Source organism: Columba livia, chromosome 5 (genome assembly GCF_036013475.1).
Source record: "Columba livia isolate bColLiv1 breed racing homer chromosome 5, bColLiv1.pat.W.v2, whole genome shotgun sequence".
Taxonomy (NCBI): Eukaryota; Metazoa; Chordata; class Aves; order Columbiformes; family Columbidae; genus Columba; species Columba livia.
The window spans coordinates 18895601-18913215 of NC_088606.1; the positions used below are offsets into that span (position 1 = coordinate 18895601).

Here is a 17615-nt window from a genome sequence, read left to right on the forward strand (position 1 = left end):
TTTTATTTAGGTGAGAAAATATGAACGCTTAGAGTATAAGGCAGCAATAAGGGAGTATATGGCCGGGTAAAAGATAAAACCAATTATTTGATCTAGTGTGGCAATTTTTGTGTTTGTATTCTTCATTTCTAATGTGAAAACATAAGGTTAAAGGGGAAACTGGTTCATTTCAGATGCTATGCAAATGGATTAGGTTTTGCATTAAATCCTCTTACGGTGTTAGAGGGTGCACTTGTACAAGAACATTTAACCATAAAATGTGAAGTAGCTTTCTATAGGTTGCTGTAGGAGTGTGTACATTTTGAAAAAAATGCCAAGTGCCAGTGAAGAATTATACTCTCTGAGTCTAATCGGATTCCTGTTTTGGAAACATCATCTTGTTATTTTTATTCTTTCACACTTCCTTTCTTATCTGTTACAATCATATCTCAAGAGCAGAGAGAAAACTATAGAACTGATTCCTGAAAGAAAAAGGAATTTTTCCAGTGGGTGGAAGAATTGAAGAGTAAATTCTCTGATTTTCCCACTTCTTTAGGGCTTTTTAAAAATAAATTAATCTGTGGACATTCCCTATGAACGTAGCTTTTAATGAAGGTCCATATAGGGTATTGTATTCATCATGTAGCATAAACCAGGTCCAATGACCTCTGCTTTCAACAGTGAAAGTGTGCACTTCCCAGTAGTGGGGATTTGCAGAAACAGAATACTCTGACTCCACTGACTGGTAAATAGCCTTCTTTTCCTTTAAGAATTTTTACTATAAAGGTGTTGCTTCTCTTTCTGAGGCATAGCGTATGCTGGTATTTTGCATCTTGAAATAACTTTATTATCATATTGGTAAAACCAGGTTATTCTTCTTTAGTCCATCTATCAAATATATATTTTTTTTAAACATAAAGAAAGACAGTTTAATGAAAATATGGTTTGGCCAGTGTAGAAAAATGGGTTGTATAAAAGATATTTCTTTAGTAAGTTTAGTAAATAACTGGGATTTCTTCTGAATTTATGGTTTCCATAAATCTGGAAAGAGATGTTTTTACCCCTGCTCTTTTCTTCTTAAACCTGTTCTTGGAATGTATTTGTATTTTTATGCTTTGATGCATATCTTTATTTCTTGTTGAAAACAGTGCTGCTATATAGGAGCACACCTAATGAAGCATGCAGGTTTAATGATAGCTTAGTTCAATGTTTAAAGTATATAGTAACATGTCATTTACTGAAATAGTCTAGCTAGCTGGTCTGGGTTTCTTTAAATAAATACTAGAATTTCTCTTTTATAAAGGAAAAGTGTAACTTCAGCAACTGCACATTTAAAGATTATGCTTGTATGATTCCATCTGTTTTTAACGAGGCAACTTTTGAGGCAGTTTATGTTATCCAGCTCTATGCTATCCTCTGTGATGCTTTATACTAAAACAGATGGTGAATCCAGTTGCTAAACAGGGAGATAAATGAGAAGAATTAATCAGAAGTCGTAAATATCTGAAAAGCCCAAAGTGAAAAACATTTGACACACAGTTAATGCTATTTTACCTCTTATACAATGTTTTTTTCCCAATAATATTTAGTAAATAAAAAAAAAAAACAAAGCACAAAAGTGATTTCGGATTCATTGTGACTACCATTTTTTTCAGGTTCATTTGTTTTTAAAATAATTTCCTAAGACCTCTCTTAATACCTACAAAAATTAATTTTCTGTGTTCTCAAGTTGAGATGAAGGTGCATATTAAAAATCTGGGAGAAAGCAGAACACTAAAATATCAAGTCTTTGCATGAAAGTATTTATTTTAAGGTGTCCATCATGTGGTGTTCTCTTACTAGAGTGCAGACAGCGTCAGTGAAATGTGTAAATTCTTGATACCACTTTCAGAATTTGTATTACCTCCTGCTTGATGTTCCTTGAGATTTATGCCTCAAAACAAATAATATAATCTAACTGATTGGTACTGGAAGAAAATTTATGATTTACAGAGTCGAATACAAATACTCTTGCATTTTTGCATCACTTCACATTTCACAATCATATATGCAAACTCATTAACCCGTCGCTGGAATAAAGGCACCTCTGAGGAGAAATGTGGCAGAAACTTACGGTAATGCAAAAATCGAGTTGGAATAAATATGTAAGGCCTACTGTATGCAATTACAGGGAATTGTTTAGGTAGGCAGAATGTAATAATCAAATAATCAATAACCAGAATGCATAAGGCTGACTGCGTGCTTCACTAATTCTTTATCTTGTGAGGGACATATCTTTCATGGAATGCTATTCACAGAAACCATAGTGCCCATATTTCTTAAAGTATACAGAAGGCAAATACATCTGTTCTGGTTAATTAGTAATATCAATAGGTAATCACAAGGAGATATTAATTTTTCACTAAGTGTAGAAAAGTTATAGAAAACATTCTTATTAGAAGCCAAATACATACAAATTACGAAATCTCATATGAATGCCCATGTTCTGAAAAGAGGTCTTGCTGACATTTTACTTTTTCCAGTAGCACACGTAACAAAATGATCACATTCTTCCCTTTTGTATAAAATGTTATGGGAAATCTGTGTATCTGAAGTTTACCTCAAAAAAATAATTTTAAAAATAACAAAATAATGTTACACGTCATGCATGGTTTAAGAAATCAATTATGTAAATCTGAAGGTAGAAGATGCAGCATGATAGATCTACCATATGAACTTTTTGTAGGAATCTATTGTAACTGTATCTCAGTGCTTCAGTAAGTGAAGAGGTGTGTACTAATTCCAGCTGCTAACACATGGCAATATTAAGAACCAGAGCCCTAATATGCCAAAACTTGTCAGTGTCTTTTGCATAATCTATTGTCCATCAGTTGTATTTGGCTTGTTAAGGTTACATGTAAACAGAAGGATTTATGTTTTACTGAAATTCTAGTGAAAAATATTACTTTGTTTTGAAACAAAAAAGAGAATGTTAGGTTTCTTATACGTTTGTTCTTTTCTACTGGGAGCATGATAAAAGTGTGTTGGTTTCCCGTAGTGATTTATTTTGTTTTTCTTCCTAAATAACTTATACTGGACATTATATCTTCTCAGATACCTTCTGCTTTTCAGACATATATCCATTTAACAGTCTGCTGATCTTCTAGACTACGTTTTGGTTGCACCTGTTTTTTTTGTAAGTGGGTATGGAAGAAATGATGTTGGTTTGCATCAAAATTCTAAAGAAATTGGACTGACCACATATAATGAGGAAGAAAACTCAATATTATTGTCCAAAGAAATTCTATAACATTATATGAGCTAGACTTTCTATTAAAAGTTTGAAATTTTAATTTTATATGCTGCCCAAACATTTAGGAAATATATTTTGCAAGGGACCAAAGTGGACCTCATCATACTGAAATATCGTGGGACAGTGTAAACTTTGAAGTATCTTTTTTGTGCCTTTAATGGCTGAAGTGATGTTTTCAAATCTTACAATACTGAAAACTTCGGCTACCTCAGAATATGACAGCATGATAGCCATCCCAAGGTAAAAATTGACAGGGTACATTGATTCCATTCCTGTTTACTGATTTTCTCTAATTATTAGAAACAAGCACTACATAAACTGTTCCCTTTACGTAGCACAATAACTGACATTCATTCCTGTTTTCTGTTGGTTTTGTTTTATTTTGTTCTTTAAGGAAATTGTGTTGTGTTTTGAAAAGGATAGCATATGTTGTGTGCTGTCCTCCCTAGACCACATACAATATTATAAAAAGAAATTAAGTTAGTCATAAACAATTGGTAACCCGTATACAAAGCAGACCTTACTAATTACGTTTATTCAAGTGTTGCTGTGCTAGTTGCTTTAGTGGTATCTTTACTAGTTTTCTTCTTTAAACTAGTCTTATAGACTGCATGCAAGTTTGACTTACATCACATCACAATGTTAGTGCTGTGTTTACACAGCCACTAAAGGGAATCAGGTTAAAACATTTTACAACATTCCAAAGTAATAGACAAGCTTCTCCAAAAACATTTCAAATATCGTGGTAACTGAAAATGTAAAAGTGGTCCCATCAAAATCACCCGATAGGAAGATTATGTGGTCATTTTCATGCTCCTTTGAGAACATTGTAGAAAGGGGACTCTGCAGGGAGTGAAATTTGCAGTGGAGTTCTGGTGCTCACCCCAGAGGCAGGTGGGGTCAGACTTCCACGGGAGCAAGGCCAACAGTTCCTGCAGACCTCGGGACACCCCTTTCTCTTGGGCTCCATCGCCGTCTGTCAGCAGTGAAGAAACCCAGTAAATTGACAGAGAGATCGTACTTAGTCAAACATCCTCATGGGGGTGCTTGACACTCCCCCTGAGCACCTGTCCATCCTTTTCCCGCAGTCCACGTCGAAGCTGCTGGAGTATTCAAGGGTCACCTGCCTGCACCCCCTGTTTGGGAATCCTGACTAGGGTTTCACTTGAACATATCAGCGAATGTACAGTCAGAACCATGCAGTCTCTCATCCTATCCAGTCCCATGTGGATATATCATCAACATCCAGGTTTGGCAGATATGTATTAATCTCTGCTACATTTGTTCTGAAGTTGCAAATCCTCACCACACCTGATGATATGAACTCATTGTTGTCAAGGCCTGCATTGGCACACTCATCTCTGACACCAGCTGTCCAAGTGCTCAGTTTTCCTGGATTGTTTCTTTTGTAGGACTTCCTGTTACTGTGAAAATTCACTGCTACTGGAAACATAATTTTCCTCATCATTATACTTCTTTTCTACTTGGATCATAACATACTAGAAGACTGTTGAGCACAAAGTTAAAAGCTCTTCAGAATAGCTGTTCTTAAGGGATTAAATGATTATCATCTCTGTCCCATTTCTTTCATCTTGTAATCGACTTCAAGATGGTACTGGATAGCTCAGCTGAAGTGATTATGTATTTGAAATATAAATTATTTGATCTCCTCTTTGGTATTACAGCATTTAAGACAGGTGTGTTTCTTACCATTAGTGTTAATATATTTATGGTTCCTTGTAACCGTCTTGAAGACTTGAGTGACATATAGAGTATAAATCTGTATAACAGGAACTGATATGCTAGAGGTAAGATTTCACTCTCTTATTCACATTTATACTAGTGAATACAATTAAAAAATCAATAAATATTTCTGTAACTGAGTTAAGTGTAGAGAATGGGAACTTGATACCTCAGAGGAGGCTTAGTGGGAGGCAGGACCTTTCACTTGAATAATGGTCAGCTTTAAAAAGCGTTTATTACATGGTGGTTATATAATTGTTAGTATTCCTAAAATGAATTGACTACAAAACAGTTTTTGTTGATAAAACAAATATTTTAGTTAATTTTGTATAGCATCCATTTTGATAATTTGTACATAAACACTAAGATTAGTATGTCCTTGAAGAAATGTTCATTTATGTTTGTCCTTTACTGAATAAAGTGTTACTGGATTCTCAGTCCTTTCTTAAAATTTAACCTTTGCATGCAAAATGTGGCATAAGAAATTCAAATTTCTATCACCTTATATATATTACTTTTGATAAAATTAAAATGGAATTATTAAAAATACCTATCACACATGTTACTTTCTGGGTCTGTTACGCATTTACAATTTGGTCTCACCGAAAACAAATTACACTTAGCTTCTCAAGCTTCTTAAGTTTTCTAGAAATTTTCACAATGCCTGTTAATATTTTACTTTTTTTCCTAAAGTTTTCTAGAACATGTTGCTCCAATGTATTTTTTTTTTAACAATTAGATTAGTTGTCACTGATGTGGAATATCCTGGTTCATGTAAGACATGCAGTGCCACTACACTTGGAAGAAACAGTGAGTGCTTTTCTACTCAGATGTTTATATGTACTTTATTATCTTCGTAGTTACGTGTAATTCTATTTTACCTCATTGTCTCCTGTTACAAGGAACAAAAAATTGTTAGAATTTTGTGAATTTTTTCAAACTGCTGTATTATTAATTATTATTATTATTATTATTATTATTCTTAACTAGTTCTTTAGATTAAGATCCATAAAGTGCATCTTATACTCAATAACAAGTCATGATGCTTTAGATGTTATGAGCATTTATTCCACCGCTTTAGACCATTCTCTGTCAAAGCTCTATACAGCACAAAATAAGCTTTGTCCTTAACGGTACAGAGCCGCAAGTTCTCAGTTGATCCTTTAGATATTCTGTTCCTAGACTATCGGACACCTTAAAGATAATGACAAAGACATAAAACTTGGCTCAGTGTTTCACAGGAGCTGGTGTGGGAGATGAAAGCAGATTTGATGTGCTTGTGCTACCCTGGGTTGCAGCGGAAATGTGCTGCTGTGTTCTGTGCTATTTTGAGTTTCCTAAGGGCTTAATGGCTTCTTGCCCAGGATATTGCATTGCTGTAGTCCAGCTGAAAGGTGACAAAGGCATGTATTACAGAGGCCAAATCATCAACAGTAAGGACAGGATGAATTCTTGTACCTGTTTTAGAGTTCTTGTCAGAGAGAGATAAGTCCAGGATCAGTTCTAAATAAGAGATTGACTTGCCTAAATGGGATAATGTCACATCAGCCAGTAGGTACTTCACTGGGTCACAAGCTCCTTAAAGTGTTCCTTCCTGCCACGAAGTGTAACTTCCTTTTTCTCAGTTTCTGCTTCCACCTTCTGCTTTTTATCCATGAGCTCAGGTACTGAGAGAGTTTGGTGACATTGTGTTACTGTATTCAATACAATATGATAAAAGCATTCAATTTTGTAATGCCTACATAGTATTTTCACTGGAGTTCATGACATCTTGCCAGTTCTTTCAGTCTCTGCAACTCTATTTTAAATAAGGATGAAGAAAAAGGGAACTGTGAGGTACTTTTTTCTACTGCTCCTCTCTGGTTATGGCTCTCTTGAAATAAACTGTTTCAAAACAGTCAGCCTCTTTTACATACAGTTTGTAGTTCATTAGTTATGTCAAATGCTGTAGAAGTTGAAAAGAAGGAGCAGGGATAACTACAGTGTTTATAGTATGGATTGTCTGACTGAGACTGTAATGTGCTTTCTGTCCTGTGTCCTGCAATAAATTCAGATAATAACAGGTGGTTGGTAGTATCCAGTTGAAGGTGTAGGCAACAAGAATATAATAATCAAGATTTAGTGATAACATATACTGAATGTGACTCTGGATTCAGATGTGTGCAGATAGTACTGCCACGTCGTGTTGCTGTCTTAACTCTAAGTATGAGCTTTGCTGCAGCATGGCAGCTGCACACAGATGAGCAGACGTGCATTTGAAAGCATGAGCAACCAGTAGGCTGCTCATGAAAGAGAAACATTTAAAAGTGTGAGAAAAATGTTCATCAAGGAGGACATTTGCCACTTCTTTTGAAGTTCTCGTCATGGGTTTGCAGCTTTGGACAAACCACAGAATCACAGGATGGTTGGGGTTGGAAGGGATCTCTGGAGACCATCTAGTCCAACCCACTTGCTAAAGCAGGTTCACCAGAGCAGATTGCACAGGAATGTGTCCAGGCAGGTTTGAATGTCTCCAGAGGAGACTCCACAACCTCTCTGGACAGCCTGTTCCAGTGCTCTGACACCCTCAAAGTAAAGAAATTTTCCTCACTTTCAGATGGAACCTCCTGTACTTCAGTCCGTGCCCGTTGACCCTCATCCTGTTTTTGGGCACCACTGACAGGAGTCTGGTCCCATCTTCTTGACATCCATCCTTGAGATATTTATAAACATTTATGAGTTCCCCTCTTCTCTTCTCTTCTCTTCTCCAGGCTGAAAAGACTCAGCTTTCTCAGAAGATGAATATCAACGATAAAATGTTAACTACGTTAGCCATGAAGTAAGGTATTTCATCTTTTCAAATAAATCTATTCAGAGGAGATAAAAGGATGAAAATATTAAATTCTTTGGATATAAATAAAAACTTGATTTTTAAGCTCCCTTTTTACCTCAGCTGATGAGTTAGTACTATGGAGACAATAGTCAATCTCTGAGTCAGCCTCAGTGCTTTTACCCAGTAATTGCAGGCAGAACCAGTAGCTCTAAGCTTAGTTGTCTAGTCCTCAGCAAGGATGATGGTTTTAAAGCAGTTATGCTTAGTAAAATTTGAAGAGATGAAGGATTATCTGAACTTTTGACATAAGAATAGTGATTAATATTTTTAAAAGATACTAGCTTGAATACTTGTACAGTACAGGTTATACAATTTGACTCATTTTTCCCTAAATATTTTTGGTTTATTCTTCTTTTTCTCTCTTCTTAGCCTTTGTCACTGGTTCTTGTGCACAAGCCCTTTGATATTAAGTACTGTCTCCGTGGAGGTACATCAGGGTCATGTCAACAGCGCCTGCTGGAAACAGAGGAACTGAATTCCTTTGGGCAATTTCTGCTTCCAAGTAATTTTTTTGCAAGTTAGGTTTCTGCATCCTCTAAAATATTCTTTTCAAAAAACAGATACCAGGGTTGAATGCAATATCCCAGTATTGGTGTTATCCATGGCATTTTGCATCTGCAGCATAAATAACACTTCTCCTTTATTTGTGTAACTAAAAATGTGTTCACTCTTTATGTCTTGACTGCTCCTAAAAGCTCACACTGGGTTGCTTTTCCACTAAGATTCCAGAGCTCTTTATGATCATCTTTCTGTGATAAACCTCCCATTGGAGATATAATCTGCATTTCTTTTTCATAGGCTTCTAGTTTTGACTCTGCAAAAAGTGATTTTGTTTGAACTGGCAAGCTTAATGCACAATTCAGACTGTTGCATCCAACTACCATGTCTTCCATGTTATATACTGTTGCATCATTCTCTGAATCATCTGTACATTAGGTATTATTTATAATTGCAATATTGCATATCATTGAATCATTATATGATGATTATATTCTATATTACACACTAAATATTACCTATTGAGTATATATGATATATTATATATTATGTGTTTTATATATAATTATGTTATTAGATATTGCTATAACATGTACCATATATTATAAATTCTACTTATTTCCAAGTTAGGGCTGAAAATATTTTTAAATTATATTGTTCCTATAGGTGCTCATTAAATAAATCCACCAGAAACACACACATTTGGTAGTGATTCCAAATGGCAGTTCTTTCTTGAGCTCTGCAAAGCATTTCTTAGTTCACTTACAAAACCTGGACATCCTTGTAGGTTTCAATAGACCTTTTCCAAGGGCCAGAAGCTTAAGAACAAGAAAAATCAGTAAAAAGGATGGACATAAGCAAGGGTCATTTATATTCAAAGGGTAAATTATTTTTCCTAAGTGAAAGAGAGTGAGAAGCCGTGAGAAGACAAGAGACAGTGGGCAGTTACACACCATAAAATGCAAGATGAGCTAGGAAACACACCCAGAGAAGCAGAGGCTCGGTGGAGCTCTCCTGATCAGCAGAAAAAGCAAGCAGAAGTGATGTCAGGAAGAGGGTCTCTGTGGTAGTTTGCTCAATGAGAAACGTTCAGAGAAATAAACTGAAGAGTTACTCTACCCAAGTACCACTACTAGCCTGATGGGATCAACCATGGTATGAATGCTAAAGACTTCAGAAAACAGAACCAATTAAGAAAGAAGGGACAAAATTTGGCAGGACTAGGGTGTGCAGGACTATTTTGATTGTTCAAAGAGAAGAAAATCATGGAAAGTATACATCAATGGTTAAGGAATATTGCAGGCAGAAAATTGAGCATCGATCAGGATGTATATTACAGTTAGTGAGAGCAGTAGTCAGGCAGCATGCCCAGGAAAAAAAGGACAGTATTTATCCCAGAGAAGAAACAACTGATGTAGTGTGTTGTTGGTGCTGGTATCCCCTCAGTTGGTAATTCATTTCTTCCCCACTTTTAAAAATAATTCTAAAAAACTGAACAGCATTGAAGGTAAAGTGAAGTGCCTTTCTACCTTAATGGTAATACAGTTCTATGACAGTTTAAATGCTTCCTTAAGCTCTCCTGCCTAACTGAAACTTCTGACTGTTGGTACTCTAATAGTATGTCCTGTTTCAGGAAGCAAAACCAGGGGTATCCTCATAATTCTCCTGCATTTACTGAAGTTCAGAATGGCTTTTCTCAACACTTAGGTTTTTAAAGAAGTGAATTTAATATACACATTAGTAACAAAACAGCTGTGGAACTCTGCAGGAATCCCATCAACAAGGAAGCAAGCAGGATGAGTAGAAAGAACCAGCTGGCTAATCAGAAGAGAAGGCAGCTTGTTGAAGAAGCTGTCATCCTTGAATCTTCAATTGGTGGGTCATTTTGTCCTCGGCAGGGACTCCTTGCATGAAGTGTGATTTTTACTCTTACTGCTCAATCAGCATGACAGCTTTGGTTCTAAATGCAGTGAAAGTCTTGGCTCTAATTTAAATTATTCTCTGATGGTTTGTTTTAAAATATCAAATAAATGTAATAGCAATACAATTTAGATGTAAAAGATAGAATCCATTTTAAACTCTGGATGTGAAAACTTTGTTCCTTACATGTTGAGATTATGTACATGTGATTAATTTCTATGGTTTCTAGCAATTGTTTTCAGGTTATTTGATGGTGGTAGTTTTTTTGCTGAGTAATTGTCAAGTAGTGAGTTTCTTACTCAGAGGAATTCAAGCCGTGAATACGAGATTAAGCTGTTGTAGACCTACAAATCTGTATGGTCATTACATAGTTGAATGCATATTCAAGTGACATTTCACTTTTGAGGATGCCAGAACACTGGAACAGCCAGAGATGGTGTGGAGTCTCCTTCTCTGGAGATATTAGAAAACCACCTGCACACGTTCCTGTGCAACCTGCTCTAGGTGAACCTGCTTTAACAGGAGTTGGACTGGATGATCATGATCTCCAGAGGTCCCTTCCAAGCCAAACCATTCTGTGATTCTGCTTACTCTATGGAATTATATTGTAATCATATGGAATATTTTTATGAATCTGTTTGTTTCACAGGCTGGTACTTTTCAAAGTCTAAGAAAACATTTTGTTCTTTTCATTGCTGTTTCCAGAAGCAGTTTACATAGGAAAAAAAACAGACCAAACCAATCAAACAAAACACATTCACACACACACAAACCACCAGGGCTTTTTCCAGTTAATATGACTTACTTTTCTAGCTTATAATAGTTGCCTATTGCAGCCAATATTAATTTATTACACTGTAGCCAAATAGTAGGAAAATATGTTTAACAGGCCTGTGTTTGTAATTTTTTTTTATTTTTAGGGGTTTATAATTGTTATTTGTATTGTAATTCCCAAAGAAAGAAGTCAGGATTAAAGTTCTGGGTCAGATAGTGAAGACATAAATGAAAATTCTAAGCCCCATGTTCTTAGTATTTAATTTGAAGAAAAAGGCAGAAAAGCAGCCATCTCTGACTTGTGGCAGGCAGGCAACCTGTTACCCTGCAGATCTCTTGACATTGTTCAAATCACAAGGAATAAGCTAAAATGAGGGCTAACAGGGTACGAGCAAGTATCATTTACCCATAGTGCATCAAGGGGGTTTGGGCACTGTGTCAGGTGGCTCTGTAGAGCAAATGAATATGGAAGAAAAGGATGTCAGTAGTAGTGTTAAATTTAATTTGCATACCATAGACAAACATAATTTGGAAGATTTTATCACTGGGGCACATCAATGGATGAGGAAGTTTTAATGGGAAAGATGGGTCCCTTGGAAATTGAATCCAGATTTTTCTGACTGAGGCAGAGGAAGGATAGTGTCAGAAATAATAGAAGAGCAGTATAGGAAGATCCCTGGATCACAAGGTAAGTTGCATTTCTTCAGTACTTCTGCTTCCTTCAAAATACAAGTTAGATCAAAATTTAACAGCATTTGATATTAGTGAAAAGGGCAGTGGGGTTCTTAGGTGCCTTTTCCTTATGGAATCACCGTGAGTTTCCTTGTAGGCTGGCTCCCTATCACATTCATATTAGACTTCCATAAATAATACAATGAGAAAAGTTATTTTAATGGAAAATGGGTTTTGGAATGTCACAGCTAGGTCAGAAGAGTGAAGGTAAGGCAGACATTGTTAGACCTGAATGGTGTCGGGAACTTGAGCATAAAAGAACTATGCCTAGAAATACTTGCAAAAAGGACTCCAGGCCTAAATCATTCATGGCCAGCAATCCTACTGGCCTCTGGTATCTAAGGAAGACATAGCATTTGAAATATAGGAAATATTTAACAAGACAATAAATATATTGTGATAATTGCAAGGCAGTTCCGCTGAATGACTCATAGTGCTTAGAAGCAGTTCATATACAATCTAACGTGGTAATTCAGGGAACTGCACTCCTTAGCACTTCTCTGAAATAAAGAAAATGCACAACTTCTCTTTACTCACAGTAGACATGTAAATAATGAGACAGCAGGGAACTTGATATATAAAGTTTTTGGAGACTTCTGATAGAAACGTGTATGAATCTCGTTTGAATGGCTACAATAGCTAAGGAAAAAACACTGCTATTCTTGGTATGTCCTAAAACCAGATGTAAATTAGAGAGAAATCATAATTTGAAGACCTAGCCTCGTGTGCCTGGCCTGCTTTTGTCTCTAATTCAAGTGGACCAATATGTAATATTGCTAGGTCTTTTAGAGTGGAAGAAAAAATAGAGACAATTAAGGAAATCGCCCTGGTTCACAGACCATTACCAAAATAAGTTACTTATACACATGGTATATCTCATTGTATTTTTATCTGCTCTGAGAAAATTGTTGTATAACAATACATAGAAGGCCACGTATTATGCCTCCGCATGTAGGCATTTGATACATTGCAACTGTATATGGAAAGCAGGGGCACCTGTAATTTGTTCTCTTTCATCATACCTCAGTTAACTGGAAAATAAAAGTGTTTGGAAACAAGTATTTAAAATTCCTCAAATTTCTAACTTTGTGTTTATTTGTCTTTTTATATTTAGTTATGATAATTGTTAATGCTGTTTTACTCAAACTTAAATCTATTAGTGTTTTTAAGTCATACAGTGGACAATAGATTATTTCAAAAGTCAAGTAACCACTTCTATCCCTTTTAAAGAAATACTTTTTTATTTTTAGGAGTAACCAAATTGAACCCCTATTCATGTAGAACACCGTGAGAAGGAACTGTGAAGTTTTCATTCTCAGTGGAATATCCCATATGTTATATTTCTCTTCCTGTATTTAATTTACGTGACATAATTGGTGTTTTCTCTCCAGTGATTTCTATGAAAGCTGCTGCCTGCGTAGAATAGAATAAAGGAAAACTTCCTTCCCAAGGGTTAACTTCATTTCTTTCAAAGTCAGAGTGAGTATCATCCGTCTTTAGTAGTATAATTAATGATCTCCAAGGATGTTTACATAGTGGAGAAATCTAAGCTACTTTTAAGCCACCTACCTTCTTCACTTGCATATATCTGATGTATGGCCATGGCATCAGAGATCTGAGCAGAGTTTAATTTATCCTGGCTCTTATTCGACTCTTGTGGCTTGTCCTACTGAGCTAAGCAGTTGAAAGCAGAGTCAGTGGCAGTCTCTGCTGGCTCTGCACTGCAGTCACTACTCCTTTGTGAAAATAAGAGAAATTATTTCTTAATTCTCTGGTTTACCACATAGAATAGATACTGAGTTACCTAGAGATATATGGGGTAGAATTAAAACCTTTGATCTATACTTTTGCATGTTTTGGGTAGGTATGATGGATTAATGAGAAAGAAAGTATCAATCAGATAGATACCATATATTTCAAACTGTATGCCTACTTTAAGAGGCTGTGCTTATGTGAGAGTTTTTCCATACGAAAAGAAGAAATATTTTTGCCAAATTCCATATTTGTGTTTTTCTCTTGGGAACTAGAGGATCTGACCATGTGTAAATTGTTGTGGGGTTAGCTGGGAAAAAGCTTAAGTGACTGATTAATATATACAGCTATTTATAAAATAACAGGGTAGGCTGTATTTGCATGTGAATACTTTTCTGATAAGTACTTATTTCAGTGAATTAATAAACATGAAACTTCAAGAGGCAACTTATATTAAACATCAGTCTTTTAGGTTATTCATTTACTCTACTCAGATGTACAGTTAAAATATTCCTGTCAGAAGGAAAGTACCATTTGACTAATCCAGTTTCCTATGAAAATACACTTAGGTGATTTTGTGAGTCTTCAATTACCTAATTGTATAAGAGAATAATTTATATCTCACAGCCAGTAACTTGTGATGCTGATTATTACTCAATTTTCAGTGAAAGATCAGACAATCTACCCGAGGCACTATGTACCTTGAAATATCTATATATATTTTACTGAGAGTGTTAAATGAATAGTGACCTGTGAAATAAAGATCAATATGCTGTGACATAGTATTTTCATAATCACAGGGATGAATATATCATTTTATTCAGCTAGATGAAAATGAAAATGTAACACTTCAAGGCCATTCTCGCTTTCAGATTACTTTTGGCAAGGTTCCAAAAATCCATAACATTTAAATAAATGTAGTGTTTCTTCAGATTACAACAGCTAACTCCTTACTGGTTTATTTGCCATTTATTTATCACCCAACATATCTTGCTAATCTCTGCTGAAAGGTTGTTCAGAAACTGATTCTTAATTCAAAGAGTCATTTAGTGGCTTTCAGGTGTTGAACACCATATAAAGTTGAGAGCCATTTTTCAAGAGCAGCTTCCAAACAGGCACAAATAGTGAATATATAAAAAAAAAATATGTGATCTATGCCCTTAACTCAGATATTTTGGCCAAAATCCTTGCCTCCTGAAAATTAATGGCAAAACTCCCACCAACTTCAGTTTAGCCAGACTGTCAGCACTAACTTCTAAAACATTAATGAGGTGATCTTCCGGAATTAAATTCTGAGAGTATATCATATTATGTTGCTATTTGATTATTATACATTCTCAGAGGCATTTCAATCTGTATATTTTCCTTGAATGAACTAATTTACTTGCAAAGAGCAAGTTTATAATAATAATTACTGTCATTAAAATAGGCTTTTTGGAAAAAAATATGCTTCAATGGTTGATCTTTAAAAACAGATCCCTTTTATGCACCCTTTGATACATATAGTCACTGAGAAGGGTACTTACATTATAAGCAGTATCAAATGACTTGAAGGTTCAAAACAAGTAAGAGGCCATACTTAATCATAGAGCAGGTGTTCATGAGCTTCACATGGGTTCAAAAAGCTGTCAGACAATTACATGCAATAAATACACATCACGAATAATTACATTCAGACATACATGTGAGGTTTAGGAAGCTCCTGAGTGTACAGTGAATATATCAAGGGAAAATAAACAAAGGAAGTATCACTACACTCACCCTTTTCTTCCATGCACATCCAGATATTGACTTCTGCCCAAAACAACATGTTTGGGTATATGAACCAATCATCTGGGATGGGAGACCTATTCTTTTTTCATATGGGGTTCCTGTGCATCTGAAAAGAATCAGTATAAATATAGGGACATGTAGGATACAATGCATTTAAATGCGTAATGATTACTACCACAGCATGAGTCAGTAAGAAAATAATCAAACCTAGCATTCTTCTTTTTGACTACAATATGTGTTATAGAAAGTGCAGTGGGTTGACTCTGGCTGGACACCAGGTGCCCACCAAAGCCGCTCTATCAGTCCCCTCCTCAGCCAGACAGGGGAGAGAAAATATAATGAAAGGCTCGTGGGTTGAGATAAGAACAGGGAGAGATCACTCACAATTAGTGTCATGAGCAATACAGACTCACCTCAGGGAAATTAATTTGTTAACAATTAAATCAGAATAGAGTAATGAGAAATAAAACCAAATCTTAAAACACCTTCCCCCAATCCCTCCCTTCTTCCTGGGCTCAACTCCACTCGTGATTTCTTTACCTCCTCCCCCCGAGCAGTGCAAGGAGCTGGGGAATGGGGGTTGTGGTCAGTTCATCACACGATGTGTCTGCCGCTCCTTCCTCCGCAGGGGAGGGACTCCTCACACTTCCCCTGCTCCAGTGTGGGTCCCTCCCATGGGGTGCAGTCCTTCAGGAACAGACTGCTCCAGCCTGGGTCCCCATGGGGTCACAAGTCCTGCCAGCAAACCTGCAACCACAAGGAGTAGGTCTTCTGTTAGCATGATCTTTGTTTCAAATTATGCCGCTTGCAGCATGTGAAAAGTCGTGGGGCAATTTGGGAAATTTTAAACATAAGTTTGCAGTATCTTAAGACTTAGAGGCCTTGAGCTGCATGTTGTGTTATGAAGCTTCAAGGATCTGTGCCACAGGTGGCTGCATTTTGGGATTTAGAAAGGAGGTGTAAGCACTGAATGTGTGCTGAAAGTGCTAAGTATGCACAGGTCAGATTGTAATTAACTTTTACCTCCTGTTGAATACACAATGATATTTCTTTTTAAAAAGCTTTGAGATCCTCTTATGAGAGGTACTACACAAAAAAACATTTTTAGTTCATTAATTCTTTGTATGAAATTCAAATGTTAGGACTCTTGAGCTCTTCAAAAACAATATTGGTGTTGGATATCTACAACTAAGTGTAATGTCTGTTTTACATAATGTCTTTTGGGTTTTAAATACCAAATCTCTTTTCTCTTACAGAGAAGTCGATCAGGATTCTGATGGCTGCATCAGCTTCAAAGAGTTTGAATCTGCAATGAAGTATGGACAAGATGAAGTATCACCAGTGTACTTTGCCTAGAGAATATTCTCTGGTGGAAAGACAAAGTGAAAACTTCAGATCTCAAGATATTTAAAAATCAATGAAACTTCATTTGTTTCAGCCAGCGTTTTAAGGACTTTGACTGTAAGTGTAGCTCTGAAGAAGGGCCTTTGAAGCTTTACTGTTGACAAGTTGGGTATATTAATTTACATGTGTATGTGTGTGTCGAATACTTAAAATATTTGAAATCTCAATTGATTCCCAGTCACCCTAGTTAGGAACTGCAGCTCTGTACTTTTATTTTTAACTTAACAGATGAAAAAGGAGCAACTATAATTTCCAGTTACTGAGAAATGTATTTGTTCACTTTTTCAACACCCTTTGTTGACAGACGAAAATGTCTCACACGTATAGAAACTTACTAAATTTATGACAGATAATTTTTATTATTTTTTAGATTTATTTTATATATTTATTTATATTTTATTATTTTTATATTTATTATTTCACTTCCATATATTGTTCTTTTTTATATATTGCACATTATTTTAAATTATACATATATTGTTTTATTAGCTTCATTATTTAAGTCTGAACAATTATAAAAAACTGTACAGGTAAGGAAGTAAAGTAAGCATAAATACTTAGCTTTCTATATTTTTAATGATTTTTTTAAATGGACACATCATTTACCTCAGTCTGGCAGGCTGAAAATAATATGTATTGAAACTTTTAGCTGACTTTTGTGGAAGGATTTGGATACATGTACTTTAGCAAGAGCAGAGAATTTTCCAAGAGCTGAAAGGAAGTAAGAGGTAGAATCTGTCATTGTCTACACGGCTATCTTCCCTTCTTTCTCTCTTATCCAGTAAATGGGAGATATTCTTGCCTGCTGTAACTATATATACATCCATCCAAGCTGTGCTATAGTTAGATAAATCTTTCTTATTCAATTTATTTTAT

At 35.7% G+C, this 17615-nt stretch overlaps 1 protein-coding gene across 1 annotated transcript in view; it reads left to right on the forward strand.

Annotated features, from left to right (window-relative positions):
• The window catches only part of EFCAB11 (EF-hand calcium binding domain 11), a 61315-nt gene extending 44159 nt beyond the window's left edge, over positions 1 to 17156 (forward strand). The window contains exon 5 of the mRNA XM_065065808.1: positions 16592 to 17156. Coding sequence (XP_064921880.1) covers positions 16592 to 16691 — 100 coding nt within the window. The 3' untranslated portion in view covers positions 16692 to 17156. The remainder of the gene's footprint in view (positions 1 to 16591) is intronic.
• The last annotated feature ends 459 nt before the right edge of the window (positions 17157 to 17615 follow it).